Source organism: Pleurodeles waltl, chromosome 5 (genome assembly GCF_031143425.1).
Source record: "Pleurodeles waltl isolate 20211129_DDA chromosome 5, aPleWal1.hap1.20221129, whole genome shotgun sequence".
Classification (NCBI taxonomy): Eukaryota; Metazoa; Chordata; class Amphibia; order Caudata; family Salamandridae; genus Pleurodeles; species Pleurodeles waltl.
This window is the reverse complement of record NC_090444.1, coordinates 963,604,435-963,626,621: the sequence shown is the minus strand read 5'-3', so window position 1 is coordinate 963,626,621 and position 22,187 is coordinate 963,604,435. Positions and strand designations below refer to the sequence as shown.

General features: G+C 45.9%; 1 protein-coding gene across 1 annotated transcript in view; it reads right to left on the bottom strand.

Annotated features, from left to right (window-relative positions):
* PYGB (glycogen phosphorylase B) overlaps positions 1-22,187 on the bottom strand; it is a 635,794-nt gene that overhangs the window by 469,101 nt on the left and 144,506 nt on the right. Inside the window, exon 2 of the mRNA XM_069235083.1 lies at positions 1,243-1,344. Coding sequence (XP_069091184.1) covers positions 1,243-1,344 — 102 coding nt within the window. The remainder of the gene's footprint in view (positions 1-1,242; positions 1,345-22,187) is intronic.

Here is a 22,187-nt window from a genome sequence, read left to right as displayed (position 1 = left end):
CGAGGATGTAGGATGTTAATAAACAGAGGATTTTTTGCTCCAACTGTGCTTCCAAACAAGTAAAGAAAAAGAAAATCAACCTATCATCAGCGCCGCCTTAATGCCCAAAACAATTTTAACAGAGACCCTCTGCTCTGATGTGGAAGAAAACTGGCATTAATGAGTGTAGTATAATGCTTGATCCAGATTGAATCAAAGGCTTTGAGCCCTCTCCTGCTGTGTTAGGGCATCTTCACTGTGTGTTCACATTACTCCTGATTAGCATTACAAACATGAAACAAACATGTAACTAACATGCACTGTTTACACCTTCGCTGCAGCAGCTCCTCCACCCTGAGTACCACACATCCGCAGGCCTCAGGGTTCAGACCAGAGGCAGTTCATAAAGCTAATGTTCACAATAAGGGACTGACCGAGGGACATTCTGTATGGGGCTGTTGTAAGCACAGCAGTCCACTCGTGTCCTGTTATTGTTAATGTGCAGGGGGCGCTAGAAACTTTTGCTTGAAGTAGGGCTCTTAGCAGATTTAGGTCCTTGTGCCTTGGGTCCTCGCTCCAGCTGCTCAGTTCTTGGTCATAAAATGGAGGTTGAGCAATCGCCCAGGAGTGCGCCTCAGTCGAAAGAAAGGGACCACTCCTACCCATAAGATAGTTACTAGCAAACCTTTGAAACCTTAAGGTTGCACCTGAAATCTGATACTTTCCACAAGCTGCTGATGTTTTTCTCTTCTGTTCCCCTGCCTGGAAGGAGGTGTTCATTTTGTGTGGATATCCATAGTTACCAAGTGGCCCACATCAGATGCCCACTTTCCGCCAGTTCCTCCTTTCTTAAACATCATTATGTGGCAATTTTGGATTTGTTATTGTGCGTTTGATATTGCCTTTAGAAGCTCAACCACCCTAGAATGCAAAGTCTTGGGGGCTAAAAAGTGTGGACGGGGGGCTCTCCCATCGGTCACTGGGAAACCTGCTATGAATACAGGCATTATTCCTTTTTAATATGTTGAAGGTGCTGAATCATGCTTTAACCGCTCTATCACCTGCCAGCAAAAACATTGCTAAAAGAAATACAATTTTAATTTGTCCAGGTTCTGGGCAAAGTGAAGGAAAAAAGGAAGCGCATAAAAATATCCAAGAAGAAAAACGACATCATAAAAGGTTAAAACAGTCTTTGAAAATAGTTTGGGGAAATCTGTCAGAAAACCATAAAGAAGTATTTAAAAAAAACAATGCTTTCTGTACCTGATAAATGGCTTCATCACATGCGCTCTGGAGGCCGAGGTTCACCATGGTGTTCTGTAGAGTGCGACCCATGTAAAACTCCAGGGACAAGTAATAAATTCGCTGTTAAACAAAATGTAGACGGGGCTTAGAAAAAGAGATCCACTGACACGCACGCACATTTTGTTGTTGTTCAGCAATAAAATAACAAGCTTGTGCAATGCAATAGGTCTCGCATTTGGAGCTATTGGCATTGTAAAGCCATAACTGGACTTTTCCTGCCACCTAAACTGGTCAACCATGCCTCATAATTTCATCTTTTCCTGCCATATAATTTGTGTGGCCCAACATTTAACTAAAGCACTTCCATTTACCTTCTCCCTCTATCTTAAAACATATACAATGATCTAATAATCCTTTATCAGAAATAAATGTTGGTCAATATAATTTGGGACAGATTGGAGAGTGAAAGGAAAGGAAAGAGGGAGTCGGGAATAAAGATGGAGAGGACAAGTGGCGTAGTAACGGTGTCATGGGCCCTGGAGTAAGAAAGGAAATGATTGACTGCAATTTTAGTAGTAAAATACAGCAGTAATTAGAGTTGAGTGAGGTCCATAGGTCTCTGGGCCTCAGTGCCACTGCACCTGTTGCTCCATTGATATCTAGGCCTCAGGTGAGAAAGCAGATGGGGCAGAAAAAGAGAAGTGAAAGGAACAGAACAGGAGAAAAGAGAAGGGGTCGCAAAGAAATAAAGGACAGAAGGGAAAGAAAGAACATGAAAATTAAAACACAAGTAACAGAAGAAATAGAGCAAACATGTAAGGCAAAAGAAAAAAGTGAAGGAAGCTAGCAGACGAAAGATAAAGAGAAAAAAAATAATGAAAGAAGTGTGAAAAGAAAGAGAAAAATGAACATTAGATGGAAAAAAAGAGAGATGGTGAGAGAAACAAGCAGTAAAGGAACCAGGGCATGTATGTACTGACACATTTCCCACAGACAGAGAATCAGAAAACCACTTTGAAACTTCGGGTCCCGACAAGTATCTTGTGGCTTCCACATACAGACAGGAAAAAGAGGGATTTAAAGTCAAACATGAATTGACAGATAAAGATAAGAAAAACATCAAAGAAAGAACGGAAGAAAGATCTTTAAAAAAAACGTGAAAGGACGCATACCGAGTCAAAGGAAAGAGCAAATAAAAAGACAAAGAAAGAATGAAGGGAACAGAAAAAAATTGTGAACTAGTAAATGCCTGATGAAAAAATGAGAGGAATAAAACAAGAAAAGAAATAACCAAGTTTGTGCAAGTTTGAAAAAGGAGGTAGCGAGAGGAAGATTGAAATAAAAAAAGGGAGAGGAGTAGAAATAAACAGTTAAAAGAAAGAGTGAAACTGTTAACGTGGATTTTGAGAGCTGGTAAGAGAAAAGTGGGGAGAAAGAAAACATTGAGAGTAAACAGAGTAAAGGAAAGAATGGAGTGAGATAGGTGAAATAAAGATAGCAGCTAAGAATTGCTTTAATTGGCTCCTCCACGTCCTCAGTCAGAAGTCAGAGTGTGGAACCGCAGGGGGCACAGCAGAACAGCAGGAGGTGCATTAGCATAGTTGCTTGTGAACCCCAATACAGCAATATTGATGTGCTTTAAGTCAGGAATGGGAGTATAGACAGAGCAGTGTCCCGGCCCAGTGCTGGAATAATAGAAAGGCAGTGGGTGAGGAATAAGAAGTGGAGTCCCATGTAATTCCGGTAATGGATTAATGGGGCACTGCAGGTTACAGTTGAGGTGCTCTGACAGAGTTGTATGTGGGTTGCAGTACTGGAATAGTGAGGTCAGAGGTGAGGTATGTTAATGGAGCTATGTGTGGAACCTAGTATTGGCGTGCCAGTGTTGGCAAGGGTTAGCTTGGAGGTGCCCTGGAAAAGCTGCGAGTGGGACCCAGTATGGGAGTGGCATTGCCTTTGAACCACAGAAGCGAGAAGGGTGTGTATGTGAGCCTTAGTACTGAGAAGATATGTGCGCTGTTAGAATTGATAGATTCTGGGTGATCTGTAGTGGTTACCATCAACAGTGGTGTTGGATGTTAGACTTGAGGTGCACTGGCTGAGCTGTGTTTTGCTTCTTTGGGCCCACTATTGGCTTGCCAGTGGGACTGAATATTAGAATTAAGCTGCTGTAATGGAACTGTATGTGAGCAGGGTCCAGTATAGGAAAGGAAGTGACCTCGCCGGGCTAGAACTCAGGTGCACTGATGGAGCTGCACCCTAGGTCCCAGTACTGGAACAGCAGAGTGTAGTGACTGTATGAACTGAGGTGCTCTGGCAGACAGCATGTGTAGGGTTCTGGCACTGGCACAACTGAGGGGCTGGGAGTGTGTGAACTGAGGTACACTGATGGAGCTGCGCCTGCGGTCCCAGTACTGGAGCAGCAGAGTGTACTGTCTGCAAGAACTGAGGTGTTCTGGCAGACAGTGTGTGTGGGATTCCTGGCACTGGCACTGGCACTGGCATGGCTGAGGGCTTGGAGTGTGTGAACTGTGGTGCACTGATGGAGCTGCGCCCGAGGTCCCAGTACTGGAGCAGCAGAGTGTACTGACTGTGAGAACTGAGGTGCTCTGGCAGACAGCGTGTTTGGGGTTCTGGGCACTGGCACAGCTGAGGGCACGGAGTGTGTGAACTGCGGTGCACTGTTGGAGCTGCAAGTGGGATCCCAGTATGGACCAGAAGTGGGCACTGTCTCTAAGGATTGTGGAGCCCTGGTGGCGCTGGGTGTCTATGGTATAAGCAATTACAAGATATCCTCTCCACCCTTGCCCTGAGCACACAGGCAGGCACACTTGATAGAGAAAACTCAAGCTAAGGAAGGGCGGGAGCCAGGCAGCTGAGAGAGGGGGCAGAGAGCCCAAAAAGACGAAATGTGATCAAGATAACAGCCTTATTTATAGCCTTGTTTACAGCTAAGCTCAGAGGAAGAATGCTCTGCAAATGAAAATGGAAGCTTCCCTGGACAGGAGCAGGACACAAAGTTAAAAAAAAGTCATTTTCAGACCAAATAAACAGGATAAAGCATAATTATTCAGTAGTTGGTCCCCGCTCCCACACAGAAGAAGGCGGGACAAAGAGGCATGAATGACCACTAGCAAGCAAGGATTTTTAAATGACACTGAAACTAACAAATGAAAAAACTTGAAGCACACAGAAGACGTATACTTAAAAGTATACAAGAGGTCGTACGCTTACGCTCGACCTAAAAAGCTGAGCTGTCCTAAAATACACATTTAGAGTGTAGACAATTGATAAAATCAGTGAATAATGCATAAACAGAATATTAAAAATAGACACAAATCAACGTAAGCACATAAAGAACAGTGGTTAGAACAAACCTTTCTTTACACTGCGGTATGAAGGCTTGCAGCTATGACCACCTTCAAGACATTTCAGTTTTAGCGACAAACTGATGTTACAACTGCTTTTACAAAGACTAGATCCTGCATTCCTGGAAAATCAGGCACCTTTTCGAGTTCTGCACTAAGAATTACAAAAAGTATATGCGGTCATTGCATCTGATATCAAGTTTATGCCCTTTAAACATTGAGGTCCACATTGTTGAAGCCATACAAATATTGAGTGGCAAATGTGTTTAGCTGATCTTCAATCTTCCAACCTCTATTCATTCAACAGTAGTTTTCAGTTCTCGAGGATTTCAGCAAGACTGAGTGTGATGCTGTACCATTCTCTGCTGGCCTACAAAGAGAGGCAGATAACGGCTCCTATGGAGCAGAGATATTTCTGTAGAAGCCAGTTCCTGTATCAACAGTCATGAAACCCACCTAATACAGGGGACAGTTTCTGAAATTACTATTTCCACCTTAAAGTCCCCCTGCTGTGTGATGTATTTCACGTGCCCTTAATGTGCACCCCATGTGGAATGGTAAGACTGGCTATGCCAGTCAGACAGATAAGAATGCAGACACTAATTACTGAAGTGGAGAAGCAAAGCAGGATTTGTGTTGAGTTACATTTGGGGGACATGTGTTAGCAGCCCTAAAGCCCACATGCTGTAGTGTTAACAGCTTTTAAATGGCTTTCCCTCTAGATACAGTGCTGCTTTCTGTTGATGCCATGAGCAGTGACGAATGAAGCCTAAACTGCTCATTATAGTGATTTTGACATTTCAACTATACCTGTATAATGTTTTAATCTTTTCTGCAAAATGGAATACAAATATGTTTTAAAAAAGAGTGCAGTGATGTGTAATATTATTTTAATGCAGTAAATGTAATTGTTAAAAATGGGTGTGGGTTAGTTTGAGTTTTTATAGTAAAACCTCAAAGGGGTATGAGCTGTGCTGAGGCATTGCAAATGGAGTAAAACATCTATTATTTTTTGAGCAGTTTAATGTGTATTAAAAAATTCAGCAGGAGAAACCGTGTTTTAACTGTTCATGGTGCACACTAGGTTGGTGAGTGAACACAAAGCAAGACAGGCTTATTACAATAGGATTAGTATGCATTTGAAAAATTGGTGCTTATTGGCAGATGGTCGTTAATATGGATAAGTGCATGCTGATGCAATTAGGATCTAATAACAAAGAGAAAAAAATAGTACATAGAAGAGGTGGATTCTTCAGCGTGCTGGCCAGAAAAAGAGATATAAAAGTGTTTATGTCACTAACGTGCTAATATTAGTATGGACTCTTGTTACTAGAAGTGGCATGAAAAGGAGGCACAGAAAAGATGCGACTCCCTTGTGTACAAGGAGTTATTACCTTACTTGGAACCTGATCATTAACAGAACATAAAGATCACATAGGTGAGGTTACCAACAATACTTTGGGCTCTAAAGGATGCAAGTAATATGCTCGGATACACCGACTGGTTAAAAACACAGACAGCCACACATGAAGCAGAGTGGGCCAGTCACACCACTGCACAAGCTTCAGGTCTGGCAGCCATGCATTTGGAAAAATCAGTTTCCGTACGTATTTCAATGATGGCTGTAAAACTGTTGTAGATGCTGGGGGATTTGTGAAAGACAACTTTTTTGGTAAAGGTCAGAGGGAGGGAGCGTGGATGCCATTTTGTTTGGTTTACTTCTTTCATTGTACGAGGAAAAAATACTTCTGACATTGTGTTAACTATGCATGCAGCTGACAGTGTTAAGAGATCTCAGAGGCCAGAGCCACGTTACGATAATTGTGGCTCCTGCCTATTATACAAGCCTACACCTGTCCCCATAAATGGAGCTGGATCAGGGATATGGCATGTAGTAATGAGACAGTGTATGTTATGGAGGGTTGACCCGTCCCAAGCAATGCTGAAAGATTGTTGGGAAGACTTTACGAAATATGAGAAGTAATTGACTATAACATGGTGAGATGAGCTATTGGTGAAATGAAATGGATAACAGTAAGGTTATGAACTTTAAAAGCCACAATATGCAAAACAGTGCTAAACAATATAGCCGAGTCTAAATCATTTCCTAGCTGGTAAAGTTTTGGCATGTTGTAAAGCACTTAGGCCTACATGTACGTAGCATTTTGCACATTGCAACCAGCGAATCGGGCCGCTTGCGACGGTCAAAATGCACTTTGGTATGGTGAAACCCATTTTTGCGATTCGGTAAACTATTTACCAAATCGCAAAAAGGGATTGCAAGTCGCAATTAGGAAGGGGTATTCCCTTCCTAATTGTGAGTCGCAGTTCCATGTAAGATTGTTTTGTGACCGCGAATACAGTCGCAAAAAATCGCAGTTAGCACCAGTGTCATACTGGTGCTATACCATTCGCAAACGGGAAGGGATACCCATGGGACCCCTTTCCCTTTGTGAATGGCAGAAAAAACATTTTTTCAGAACAGGTAGTGGTCCTACGGATCACTGCCTGCTCTGAAAAAATTAAACAAAAACATTTCATTTTTTGTCTTTGAAATGCATCTCGTTTTCCTTTAAGAAAAATGGGCTGCATTAAAAAAAAAACTGCTTTTTTCAAAAGCAATCACAGACATGAGACCACCTTCCCTGTGAGGGTTGCCAATCCCAAGGGGGTCGCAAATTGCGACCTACTTCATGAATATTCATGAGGTAGGGCATTTATGATCCGCTTGCGAATCGCAAACAGTGTCATTGATACTGTTCAACATAAGGTTTTGCGACTTGCAAATTGCAAGTAGCAAAACAATTCTTTCGCACATGTGGCCCTTAGTGATTTGTGAAGCAAAGTGTCGTCTTGTAGAAGAGAGGAAGCTCAGTTATAGTACAGGTGATTGCTAACATACTGATCAATGTTTTGCTGAGGAAGATAATCTCTGAAAAATATTGTGTGTATTTAGAAAGATCCCATCAAACACACAAATGCAGGGACCTGTCAAAATAAAATGTAGAATTACATTTTTTATTAGTTTTTGGCTGAAAAATTAGGATACTTGAGGAATGCAGGGCATTATACTAACACTGCTGCCAGTCACAATGTGCTGCCTGTGATCAGCCTTGTCAGAAGCTTCAACAGGGCCCGAGTAAACTAGTTGATGGGTGCCCACTGGGCGATCTCTCAGTTTTTGGCAGGATAGTAAGAGGACATCTAAACACTCAGCAGTTCCCTTAGGTGTAAGGAACTACTTTAAATATGTGTGCTTTTTGATACCAAAAATACATCTGCTTTTAGGTTATTTTTAAATTTATTTTAAAAGGGCCGAGCAGTTTGCCCAACGATTAAGAATGGGCACAATCCTGATAAAACAAAACAAGCATTGACAAAGTCAAAAGGCAGGCAGCCAACGCCAGACCTATTGGTTTTGCCAATGATTGTTAATAATGGCATCAGACTTTCTTTTAAATCTACAAATACATTTTGCTGCAGGACAGCGGGACCATAAAAACTACTGTTAGTGGGGCAGAAGGCCACCACTGCCCTCCCCTTGTGACAACTCTGTATATGAACAAATGATTCCGTCTGCAAACAGAAGACCCTTCTCTTCAATGACACAGCATGACTAATTTGAACTAGAGGTACTTCTGGTACAACAAAACGCAGAGTTGTGGACAGAAAGGTGAACATCTGTAACAGCCCCATCATGCATCGACACCCTCTCTTTACCCACGAACTCATCAATAACACTCGCATAGACTAGCTTAGCCATTATTAAATGGTGGTCTTAGCCTAGATCTGTATACACTAAAATAAAATAAAAATAAAATAGAAAAGAATAAGCACATTTTGTAAAAGATCTGCACATAAGGGAAAATTAGCAAAAGCTTTACAGGTTGGGACCAAGCAGACAGGAGAAAGCACTGAATTATTTCAATCCTGTCTAAACAGGATTATATCTCAGCTCACTTAGAAAAATAAAAGCAAAAAAGCAAACTGTCCATTACCTTCTCTTTACCTCACTTGTCACATTCTTTACTTAAGTGAGTAATGTGGCAGCATTACTGTCCTCATCCCATCCACTCCAACGCTTTCTTCACTTTTCATGAATACCTTGAGATATCCCATAAAAAAACTTTCCCCACCTCACTTTCTGTTTGTTTTTTTCACCCTTCAATTTCAGGATTTTGCAGGAGGGATGGGGGGGGGTACTTTTCACTTTCTTTGGGATGCAGGGGCCTCCATTATTTATCTTGCTTCAGGACAACTTTCACAGTAGAAAGTATTCTCTTTAGTGTTGTGCCATACAAGTGCACCAGCCCTTTTCTTCTTCATTTCTAGGCCTCCTCAAGCCTTTTCTAGGCCTCCTCAAGCCTTTTTCAAGATGGTGCACTGGTGCACTACCAATTGTTATGACTCGCAGGGCTGGTCTCCAGCAAGCTTATTCTGATAAAACGTACACACCTTGCTCGCTGGGTTAGCCTACTGCGAGCCTAGAGCTAGAGCGGTGCTCAGGCCTGCTTCTATTTTTCAGCTACAGGGTTAGTTTACTGCACTCCATTTTGTTTCTGCCTGCTGGGTTGGCTCACTGCAAGCTTAATTTGAAATGGTGCATAGGCCCACTTATATTCTTGTTGCTCACGGATCTGGGATCTTGCAGGCATAATTTAGGAGTGGTGCAGAGGCCCGCTTATATTCTTATTACTCAAAGGATTGGGCTCCAATGAGCATGTTTAGTAGCGGTGCATGGGCCTGCTTTTTTACCAGCCACCCAGTAGGATCGAGACGGACGATTCAGGCGTCCTTTTTCCAACTTTTATAATTGAGAAGCGAGACCTATTGTTTTAAAATCCCTGTCTCAAGGAGGAGTGGTATGAGGAAATACAAAGCTTACATAAGGGGCTCTGCTGTCAGTGGGCACAACTTGTGCTTTTTAGTTGCTTTAAATCAGGCCTTAGTTGTGTTGCACGTGTCCTCTTCTCCTGCTTTCTGTAGACTGGTTTCAGTGAAGCTAGAATAACGCCTCCAGCTATAGGTTAGGTTGTGAGCAGCAGGTGCCGGTTTGAAAAGTAGGGGCTGCTTATTTTTGCACAGGCATTGCTTTGACCACATTAGCTCAGGCCCCACAGAGTACTTAAGGTTTGGGGTTCTGCCTTCTGAATGCTTGTATTGGTTTTGGATGAAGGCTGTGTTCCTTCTTTTTTAACTATGGGAAATCATTCACAGAAGACACAGCACAGTTCTCCTACATCTCCTGATGATAAATACCACCACAGATGGAACTCAGGAGTCAGAGGATCAAGAGCCCCTGTTTTTTCTGATAAGCTTCTTTATAAAATGTTTAAGTCTTTCTCTGAGGCCTACGACTGGCAGAGAGAGAAATCCTTCACTCTTCCTTCTTGCCTTCATCTGCAAGATCACATTTTTCAGTTTCTTCCCCATCTTCTGTTTCCTTGTGGGTGCCCCCGAGCAGATGTATAGCCATTCATTTCTTACTTATCCTTTATCCTTAAGTTATCAGTGGAAGACAAACAACAATGGTACAAGTTCTGATTGTTTCTGCCAACTTCACAGTCCGCCCCTATCCAGGGTCCCAATCAAACCTGCCCTGATGACTATTGTGAAGAGGGACTGGACGGATCCTGATAGAGTGTCTGTTGCAAGGTTCATAAGCAGAATTTAAACTTTGGCCAAAACCTTCCCTTCTTTCAGATGAAGTGTCTCCTTCATATTCTATTGATCATAACGTGAAAATCGCCCTAATGAGAATTCAGTCAGTACCTAGTTAATCATTTTCAGAACTTGTCAATGTGTTAGAGGAGGGAGAGGGCTTCCAAGCTCTTGAAATTCAGGCAAAGTATCTGACAGCTAATATTCGACAACCACAGATTCTGGGCCTCTGGAGGGGCAGTAGCAGCAAGACTGATGCTGCTCCAGAAGAGCTGTATATTGAGGATGCCTTATTCAGGAAATAGGGTGTTTCGGGAGGAGTTAGATGAGGTGCTCCATAAATCTTTGAAGTCACAGAAACACACCCAACCCTTTTCTTTCAAATGAGACTCTTATGAGTACGGAAAGAGAAAGTATGAAAATTATAAAAAGAAGTCTAATTTCAACCACAGTAGATCACAATTCTAGCCAAGGGTGCCCCCGCCAACTCTTCTCTTCATCATTCAAGAAAGGAGAACAGAAACAGGGTTCCTGACTAGTCAGAGAATATCAAGCTTCCAGTTGGAGGTTACATTCTTCGATTCCAGCAGAGACAGTTGAGTTTTTGCACTGTTTCAGAAGGCTACTCATTAGAGGTTTCTCCTTACTTCCCAGAATCCCATTTCATCACTACTCTATGCTCATCGGTTTTGGAGAGAGGCGAAGCTCTTCACGACTCCGTTTCCCCCTTTGTCAAGAATAGAGACATCATTCTTGTCCCTTATCGAGTAAAGAGTAGTGGATGTTACTCTTGTGTATGTCTAGTGAGACAGATCTCAAGAGACTAGAGAATGATAATCGATCTCCATTTTCTCAATATTTTTATCCCGAGGGTACTTTTGTAAAATGAACACCCTTCAGCAGGGGATTTCACTCATTCGGGAGGGAGATTTCCAGACCAAAATAGATCTTCAGGATACATACCTGCAATGTTCCCCCAGCACCATCCCATCATAAATACTTCAAATTAAACATGGAAGACCAGCACTGGCAGTTTCAAATAAGACTGTTCGGCCTCACAACTTCTCCCAGGTGTTTATGAAGGTTCTTGCTCCAGTTCTGGTACTACTACACTCTCGGGGAATTATGGCCCATCCTTACCTGAACGATTTGCTGATCCAAGCATTAACTGAGGAACAGACTCTCAGAAACAGTCAGATTACAATTCAGACTCTCCAAAGTGTTGAATTTCTCATCAATTGACCAAAGTCCCACATGATGTATCCCAGTATCTGGTGTATATAGCAACAGTTTTCAACACCACTACAGGCTGTGTCTTCTTACCAGGGATGCGGAGAAAGAGACTTCAGAGTCACCTAAAAGACCTATTAGCAAGATCTGAAAATCCCGCAAGGCAGTGGCTACAGTTCCAGGGGGGTATGGTAAGAATCACTTCAGCTTAGCTAGAGCCTTATGTCCTTCTGAATCTTAATATTTTTCTGTAAACTAAGTACAGATCCACTGTTGTAGGCGGCAACTCTCACCACTTATTCATTGTCACACCTCAAGTTGTGGGATGGTGTCCATCATATCCTGAATCATTGTAGGGTTCGGCAGAACAGGTACAAGCAGACCCTTATTAATGAGACCAGCCAACTGAATTACTATGGCATATTTGAACCACCAATTTGGTGCAGGCTCTCTGGCTCTAAATCAGAAAACTCAACAGATTTGCCTATGAGCTGAGCACAATCTAATGCACTTGAAGGCAGTCTTTATCTGAATCTGCAGGTAGATTACCTGAAATTCCTCTCAAGCTTTCAGGAGCATTCCGACAACAGGGGTGCATGCCCTGTCCAGTCCTTTATGTGTTCCTCCCAGTTCCTTTAATTCCTAGCATTCTAGTGAGAATACAGAGGAAGCAGGTGGAGATGGTGTTAGTCCTTCCATGTTTAACCAGGAGGGCTTGGTATCTGCTGCTCTGTCAGCTGGAGGTAGAGGAGACTGGATACTTACTGTGTCCTGTCCACTCCTGAGTCATCGCCTGTTAGACTTTTCATCCTTGGCGTGGTCTCCCTTAACTTTGTGCCTCTGTTTCCCAGGTTGTTGATGTGTGCTGGACTCTGTTTTTGTTACTCTGGGCACTTTACCACTGCTAACCAGTGCTAAGAGGAAGGGGAGGAGTGGTCACTCACACCTAAAAGGGCTGTGCCTGCCCTCACGCAATGCAGTCTCCAACCCCCTGGTGTGTGCCTGGGGCCTGGCCTGGGCAAGGCAGGATTTCACAAACAAGAGAGACTTTGCTTTGAAGTAGGCCTACTTCAAAGGGCAACATGGGTATAAGGACACCCAAAACCACAGACTTTAGAACACTTCAGGAAACCAAGAGGAACCTCTGCCTGGAGAAGAGCTGAGGAAGAAGAGCTGCCCTGCCTGTGAATGTGCTTTGTGGAGCTACCCTGCAGTTGCTGCTTCTGCCTGTGCTAGAGGACAAAAACTGGACTTTGTGTTGCCTTCCTTCTTGTGAAGAACTCTCCAGGGGCTTGATTTAAAGCTTCCTCCTGTTGTTTGAAGTCTCAGGGACAGCAAAGACTTCTCTCTGCCAGCACCTGGAGCCTCCGCTGAGACCCTTGACCCTGAAAGGAGAAGCTGGCAGCCCAAGAGTGAGAAATCCACACACCGACAGCTGTGCAGGGAAAAGATCGGCGTGACTCCGATCTGCGGCTGAAGAATCAACGCAGCGCCAGCTAGGTTGCGGGGGAGGCTCTGTCAACCCGCTTAACCCAGTGACGCTCCCCCTATGGTGCACAACACTTTTGCACTCTTCATCTTGGTGGGACTCCCTGTCCCAGGGTGAGCAGCAACATCTCCTGAAGCGTAGCAGCTCGCTTGAGGGGATGTGCTGTCATTGTGCTTAGAGAGCAGACTCTCCCCCGTGGTGTAGGCCATGTGCGGTTCGCGCCAGGGAAAGTCCGGGCCATGGGCGAACCCGTCCCGCACCCGCCAGCGCCAGGAAGAGGCAGGACAGCGCCACCCCCTTTGACCCTGCTTCAGGGTCCCCTGACCGGTCTTGTGGAGCACCTATGGGGCAGCGATTTAAGTTTTTTTTGTGGACCACTGATTTAGCATAACTGACTTCGTATAATTTTGGGGCTGAGGAACTGATTGGCCTGTTTTTCTGCCCCTTTTTTGCCAAATTGTTTCCAATTACTCTGCATAGACCGTGATGTTTATGTCTCTTCCCCCAAGAGTACTAACAAGTTTTTAATTAGGCCTGACTGTAGCAAAAATGCAGGTCCGTAAGTGCTCATTTTGGTGGTGCTATTACTTGGCAATTGCGCACTGGGTTTAAGACCCAATATCGCCCTGCCAGAGATCTTGGGGTCAACTTGGGTGCAAGCCTGTTTTTCCAAAGTTAAGAGGCCAGGTTTCCTGATGCCTATCTTTCCTTTTCTAGCTACTCACCCCAGAGTATGGGGAAGAGAAAGTACCCTACGTCGGGGGTCAAGGTTAAAACTTTAGGTGCACCATGTACGCCCCTAATAAATTGCATTACAGGGCTATGGGGGCTATTAATAAACAACTCTTGAGTGTGGAGGAGACTTTGTCTACTTGTGTTGATGGTGTGATTTTACCTCCACCACAAGTGAGTGAAGTTGATTTTGACAAATCTCCTACAGCTACTGCGGTGAATGCAAAAGAAAAGAGTATTAATGGATGAATTCAAAATACACCAGAATCAAGCGGGAGAGGTAGAAGTATCAGGTTACCACTCAGCTTCCTAACTGTCTTTTAATATCAACAGGAGTCTAACCACTTATCCCAGTATTCACCAAGGAGTCCCTCTAGTTTCTTTTAGGAGACCCTCACCAGCTATTTTCTACCACAAGCATATTATTACTCTGGTGTACTCATAGCTAATAGCATCTTCATGGGGTCTCCTTCTTCCCCTAACCAAGGGGGTAATTTCCACATAAGTCCAGGAAACTATTAGGGATCCTTGAACAAAAATACTAAGAAGTGCAGTGAAAGTGAAAGAGTGATCTAAAAATGCCTCTATCACTAAGCTACAATACAACTTTACTATGGTTGGGATAGGGTATGTCTAGAAACAAATATGTGTGAAGGACACATAATTCGTTCTTATCACATTATATCAAGTCAGATCAACATGTTTCAGCCGACTCTTGCCCAAAAGGGTCATTGGCTTTCTTCAGGCCCAAAGAATTACCATATCCCAAAGTGCCCAGATATGAGTTTTACCTTCCTGGACTTCAAAATACTTCTGATTGTATTTATTTGTGCGATCCTGACCCTCAACCACCATCAAAACGCCTTAGGACTCAGTGGACTTCCCTTAAAACCACTTCTACCTGTGTAGAATTACTGAAGGTTAGGCATACTTTGCACACTAATGATGGTTCACATGACGTACCAATAGGCACTACTTTGCCAGACACCACACCGTATGGAAACATTGATGCTCCTTGGTTGGGTTATCCCCTTGCCAGGTTCAGGCCTATAACCAGGGAATCTTTGACAAGACACATGGAAAGGCTGCATTCCCCTTGCGTTGAGGGACAAAACTTACCCACAGTGGAATAAGAGATGCCATTGCATAAGGAAGAAGCTACTCAGAAGGAGGGGGCTATAAAGGTGAGAATAGCTGAAGATACCCTCTGCCGCATCAAGGAAGGACCTACATTACTTTGTGGTGGTGTGGTCTGGGAATCCCAGAGTGACCCCGCTATGTGAGCCTTTACGCATATGGACAAGGTTACAGAGGATATGTATATAGTTGAGTTTCATCAAACAATTAAGCACAAAGAAGCCACACTGCACTAAATAAGACTGGATAGTAGAATGCAGGCATGACCTGCTACTCAAGTGGTCTGAGACTGCAGGAAAAGCACTGTGCATGCCCAGAAATGCAGAATGGGGTCTCTTCATAACAAGGGGAACAAATATTCTGATGTACTGTCCCCTAACTAACCAGCACTCACCCGAGACCCTCCAGGCAGTAGACTTCTCGTTGGGAGGCTCAACAGACAAACGTATTGCACAGAGAACATTCTATGACATTGTGCTATGGAAGCAGTATAAGTCGCCTCCCCCGTAGTTACAGAAGGGTATTAGTACTATTCAGTATAAGTTGTTCTTTCTTGAACATTACACACAGTCCTTTGATGTGTGTGATTTAAGTAAAATACTTATTTTTTTAAAGGACTTTTTTTAACAGGACATTAAATTACTAACTAGCAATCTTTGTTGATGGAGTTCTTAGTCTCAAACCCCCACCATATCACTGAGTAAGTCTTGGATTTCTTGACTTCGCTATCCTGAGAGTCACAAAATAAATTGGTGCACTTGATGCTCATTTTTGGGTCAACACTAATGTTCAGCCCCAAGTCACCCTACGGCTACTCAAGATGTTCTGGGACTCCCGAAAATGTTTCCAAAATTTGTATTTACTGATGAAAGCCTAGCAGTTATAAGCATTGGTTTTAAGATTAAGAAGCCTAAATTACACTCATGCATTGGCGGCTGACACAACTCAAAAGTAGTGGGGCAGGGTGAGGGGAAGCAGGGGAGTGCAGGAGGGGAGGGGATAGGGTGCGCAGGGGGGTTTTAATAACAAAAATAAACACTTACCAGGTGTTGCCGACTGCCCTGCACTCCTCTGCTTTTTGGTCCCAGCAGTCCACTGGACAGTATGAAAGAGTCCTTGTGCAATACCCATGCTGCTCTCATGTTATTACCAAGCCTGGGAGCAGTGCAGGGATTGGCCTGAGCGGGCGGGTTTACCGCTCGCTCAGGCACAGGGAGTCTGCAATGTTTCTCCAACCCGGCAGTGCAATACAGCTGGGTTGTAGAGACCGAAGTGCGCATGTCTGTTTGGCTGGCCTGAGACGGCCGGACATAATGACATGCGCACTTAAGTGCACTCCACTCCTCCACCCCACTCCCATGGCACAGACCCACCACTCCCTGCACATGCTGGTTTAGCCAGCAGTGGAAAAATAAAACAATAAAAAAATATTGTTTTATATTTCAGTTGCTGGCTCCGCCATTGCCGAGGAGCCGCAGCTGCACTCATGTAGAGGACAAATACAAATGTAGGTATACTTTTTTCTGACAGGTGGCCACCAATTTTATACTCTCCTGATATTAACTGACACATAACACAGCTACTGTAAAATTGAAGGAGAGTTGACAGTAAAAATGCTTGTGAATGAACATAAGCATTTTATACTGGGATAAGTACATAAGCATTTTTAAGGGTCGTAATTCTTGCAGGAATCCCCCTAAATACAGATAATATTTCAAATCATGCACAAGAGATAATCACCTTAAATCAATCTTAACATTACTTTTAAAGGGCCCAATCAGTGAAAGATGCCACAGTACATCTCAAAATCCAAACAGATGCCATCGAAACAACAAACTTCCCTCCAAAATGCCTCCAAAGAATGGGTAAAAATGGCTGCTTTTATTCCTCTATGTTCAATGGCACCTTTAATATCCAACAAAAGAGGAGCTTCGTGCATCTGGTAGATCTAATTGGAATTAAGATTCATGCAAATAAACAGCCCTTGGGTTTAAGTGATTAGAATCTCTATGACATGATGAAATACAAGCCAATACTATTCCCTTTAAGGAGTACTCAAATGCAGCTCTGCCTTTTAAAAAAGCAGTTTTTTGCCACAAAAATCCGATTTGGCGGACCAAATCCTAGTTTGAGATGGCTTGTTTTACTGCTCGCAGAAGAGAAAAAAATGATTTAAACAGTGAAGTTGTGCAAAATTAAACCACTAGGTGAAGAGACCCGGAAATACATCACGAGTGAAAAAAAGGAGGGAGAAAACTTCTCACTTATAACCTTCTGGTTTGTTGTAAATCCTTAGCAAAGCAAAATGTCAAAATAGCTGCATTATTATCAGCTTTAATAAATGGCATTTCTCTGTATCCAAACCATAAAGTATTATCCATTGAGGTCATTCAACCTCGCCCCCTCCTATAATGGCATGCTCGATTAGACCCTGCTTTTTAATCATCAACATTTATTGTGTTTTTCTTTTGTTAACAATAACATGACTGTGCTGATTAAAGCCATAGAGGGCATTCCGTGCTGCACTTTAAGCAGTGTCACACGCATATTGTACAACTTGGGTTGATTTGCCCGATTTAAACATGTTCCCATACCTTCAGTGTACAAACTGAATGATACTTGCTAAAGTGTGGCCTTTCTTTAAACCGTGATCTGTACAGACTCTCCTTGAAGATGCTGTGCCTGCACTAAAGTGTCCTGGTATAATGAGAAAATGCTTTTTAAAGAAGTAGAGGAGAGACCCTAGTTTGACAGTTCTGCTCATAGTGTGTTCCTGCATACTCCATCAAATGCATCTTGACAATCAATATAGCACAAATAGATGGCCATGTACTTATAGTGAAATATAGTAATAAAGTAGCATGAGTATAACATAATGGGGGCCATTACGACCTTGGCGGGCGGCATCAGCCGCCCGCCAAGATCTGACCACTGTGCGGCCGCCAATGCGGCCGCACCCCCACCGCGGCCATTTGGAGATCCCCGCTGGGCCGGCCGGCAGAAACCTGGTTTCCGCCCGCTGGCCCAGCGGGGATCACGGCCGCAACATAGGAGCCGGCTCCAAATGGAGACCGCTGTGTTGCGGCCGTGCGACTGGTGCAGTTGCACCCGTTGCGCTTTTCATTGTCTGCATATATTTGTGTGTGTGTGTAAGTATATATGTAATTCACTAAAAAAAACAAAGGTTACTGGGACATTATATTTAAGTTCACATTTTACGTGCACAAAACCATAAACATTCTGCCATTATACTTACAGTTATCTCAAGTAACTATAACTCATGCCCTAAGGTAACTACAAGTCCAGTGCCTTCCCTACACAGTTTTGTCATAAATAAGTTTACAAAAAGAACAAGTGATAGAATGTTGAACAATGTCAAACATTCACCCCAATACAGAGATCTGGGCCTAAATCCATTGTTTTTTTGCTACCCATGCCATTCCAGTTTGGACCCAGCCATATGCAAATCAGTCTTGACACTGGTCCCCATGGAAACATTCCAGCCAGAACTGCCAGGCCAGATTCTTCCTGGACCGGAGATAAGCATCCTATGACCAGTTTAGGGGTATCACCCCTCATCAGCCAGGGTAGCTTGACTCCAGTGGCATGGGGCGCACGGGACCCACGTCTCGCCTTACCAGTCCCACATAGGGCGACCAAGGCAAATAGAACAAGCAATGGACAGAATGCTGAACAATGTCAAACATTCACCACAGTACAAAGATTTGGGCCTAAACCCATCATTTTTTTGCTATCCAGGCCAAGGGTAGGTCGCTCCCCCTGCTGCTGCAGCCCCTCCAGGTTCCTGAGTTCCTGAGTTCCTGAGACCCACCTCACAGTAAGTACCCCCCACCTCCCAGCCCCTCGCTCTGCCCCGCGCTACTCACCCTCTCTCCTGCTCCTGCTTCTTTTCTTCTTCTCTGTTCTTCTGTTCTTCCTCCTCGCTCCTCGTCTGTAATCTTCTTCTGTACTCTTCTTTTCCCCGTCTTCACTCTTCTTCTCTTCTTCCTCATCTTCTTCTGTGGTCTTCTGCCCTCTGTACTTCGTTTTCTGTATCTTCTTCTGTGTTCTTCTGTGTTCTTCTGTTCTTCTGTTCTTCTGTTCTTCTGTTCTTCTGTCTTCTGCCTTCGGCTCTTCTGCCTCCTCTGACCTCTTCTCCCCGCGCCTGCCCTCCTGCTCCTGCCTCATCCCCCTCCCTCACTCGCATCCCCCTCTCTATCTCCCCTATCTAACCCGTTCACTATCTACCTCCCTCAATCAATCAATCAATCAATCACATTTATAAAGCGCGCTACTCACCCATAAGGGTCTCAAGGCGCTGGGGGGAGGGGGTCAGTGCTCGAAGAGCCAGGTCTTGAGCTGCCTTCTGAAGGGGAGGTGTTCGGGTATGGCGCGAAGGTGACTGGGCAGGGAGTTCCAGGTCTTCGCTGCCAGAAAAGAGAAGGATTTTCCTCCGGCTGTGGTTTTGCGGATGCGGGGAACGGCTGCCAAGGCCTGACCGGTGGAGCGCAGAGTGCGCGGAGGAGTGTAGAAGGAGACGCGGGAGTTGATGAGTTTGGGTCCGAGGTTGTAGAGGGCTTTGTGTGCGTGGGTGAGGAGTCTGAAGGTGATCCTCTTGTTGACCGGGAGCCAATGGAGTTTTCTCAGGTGTCCGGAGATGTGGTGGTGGCGAGGTATGTCCAGGATGAGTCGTGCTGCGGCGTTCTGGATCCGTTGAAGTTTCCTCTGCAGCTTGGTGGTGATGCCGGCGTACAGAGTGTTCCCGTAGTCCAGGCGGCTGGTGACGAGGGCGTGGGTGACGGTCTTCCTGGTGTCGATGGGGATCCAGCGGAAGATCTTGCGGAGCATGCGGAGGGTGTTGAAGCACGCTGAGGTCACCGAGTTGACCTGTCTGGTCATCGAGAGGGAGGAGTCCAGGATGAAGCCGAGGTTGCGTGCGTGGTTGGTCGGTTGGGGAGTGCTGCCTAGGGCGGGGGGCCACCAGGAGTCGTCCCATGCGGAGGGGGTAGGGCCGAGGATGAGGACCTCCGTTTTATCTGTGTTCAGTTTCAGTCGGCTGTCTGTCATCCAGGTCGCTACTTCCTTCATGCCGTCGTGTAGTCTGGTCCTTGCTGATGTGGGGTTGTTGGTGAGGGATAAGATGAGCTGGGTGTCGTCGGCGTAGGATATGATGTTGAGTCCGTGTTTGCGTGCGATGTTTGCCAGGGGGGTCATGTAGACGTTGAATAGGGTGGGGCTGAGGGAGGATCCTTGGGGTACGCCGCAGATGATCTCCGTGGCTGCGGATCTGAAGGGGGGGAGGCGGACTCTCTGGGTCCTTCCGGAGAGGAAGGAGATGACCCATTCCAGGGCCTTGCCTCTGATGCCGGCGCTGCCGAGGCGGTCTATCAGGGTGCGGTGGCAGACCGTGTCGAAGGCTGCAGAGAGATCCAGGAGAATGAGGGCCACAGTTTCACCCTTGTCGGTCAGGGCTCGGATGTCGTCCGTGGCTGCGATGAGGGCGGTTTCGGTGCTGTGGTTGGCCCTGAATCCGAACTGAGTGGAGTCGAGGGAATCGGAGGATTCCAGGGCGGCGGTGAGTTGAGCGTTGACGATTTTCTCAATCACTTTGGCGGGGAACGGTAGGAGGGAGATAGGCCGGAAGTTTTTGAGTTCGGTGGGGTCTGCTGTAGGTTTCTTTAAGAGGGCGTTGAGTTCTGCGTGTTTCCAGCTTTCAGGGAAGGTAGCAGTGGTGAGGGAGGCGTTGATGACGTCTCGGAGGTGGGGTGCGATGATGTTGTCGGCCTTGTTGTAAATGTGGTGAGGACAGGGGTCGGAGGGTGATCCCGAGTGGATCGAGTTCATGACGCGGGTGGTTTCCTCGGTGGTGGTAGGGTTCCAGGCGAGGATGGTGGAGATGTCGTTTGCGGCTTCCGGGGGCGGGTTCATGTTGGTGGTCGTGAAGCTGTTGTAGATGTCGGCGATCTTACGGTGGAAGAAGGTCGCGAGGGAGTCGCAGAGGTCCTGTGAGGGAGGGATGGGGTTGGTTTCTGCGTCCGGGTTGGAGAGCTCTTTGACGATGCCAAATAGTTCCTTGCTGTTGTGGGCGTTGTTGTCAAGTCTGTTCTGGTAGGCTGTTTTTCGTGCGGTGCGGAGGCGTTGGTGGTGTTGGCGGGTGGTGTCCTTGAGAGCTGTCAGGTTTTCCTCTGTCGGGTTGAGGCGCCATGTCTTCTCGCGGAGGCGGCATTCTTTCTTGGAGTTTTTGAGTTCGGTGGTGAACCAGGAGTTTTTCTTGTGGTTGTTGGTGTTGGTTTGGGTCTTCAGAGGGGCCAGGAGGTTGGCGCAGTCGGAGATCCAGTTGGTGAGGTTGTTGGCGGCCTCGTTGGGGTTGCTGGTGCTGGTGCTGGTGGGTTGGTTCAGGGAGAGCGTTGCTGCGAGTTGTTCTGTGGTGATTCGGTTCCAGTGTCTTTTTGGTGGTTGTCGGGTGTGGTGATGCACGGTGGTTTTCTTGAAGTTGAAGTGGACGCAGCTGTGGTCCGACCATGTGAGTTCGGTGGTGTGGCTGAAGGTGATGTGTTTGCTTGAGGAGAAGATGGGGTCGAGCGTGTGTCCGGCGTAGTGGGTGGGGGTGTTGACCAGTTGTTTCAGTCCCAGGTTGGCGAGGTTGTCTAGAACGGCGGTGGTGTTGTTGTCGGTGTGGTTCTCCAGGTGAAAGTTGAGGTCTCCTAGGAGGATGTAGTCGGTGGATGAGAGTGCGTGGGGGTTGACGAAGTCTGCGATGTCTTCGCTGAACTTGGTGCGGGGTCCTGGTGGTCTGTACATGAGGGTGCCTCTTAGGGTTGTCTTGGGGTCGATGTGGATCGCGAAGTGGAGGTGTTCGGCGTCGGGAAGTGAGTTGTCAGTGTGGGTCGAGATGCTGATGGAGCTTTTGTGTGCGATGGCGATGCCTCCTCCGGTGCGGTTGAAGCGGTCTCTCCGGATGATTTTGTAGCCGTCGGGGATGGCTATGGCGATGTCGGGTGCCGAGGAGGGGTTCATCCAGGTCTCGGTGAGGAAGGCGATGTCTGGGTTCGTTGAGTTGATGAGGTTCCACAGTTCGATGGCGTGCCTGTGGACGGAGCGGGTGTTGACCAGGATGCATTCGAGGTTGCTTCAGGGGGTGTCGTTCTTGGTGGTGGCGGTGTGGGTCCGTAGGCAGGTGAAGCGGCAGTTGCTGCAGGTGAAGGGTCCGTGGGTTCGTTTGGGGGTGGCGCGGTAGCAGCCCGGCACGCGCCCGGGGTTGAGGTTGGCGAGGGTGGCGGAGTCATAGGTCAGGCGGGGGGCGCGGGGGCCAGGGGTTCGGGCGCTGGGCGCAGACGGGCTTGCCT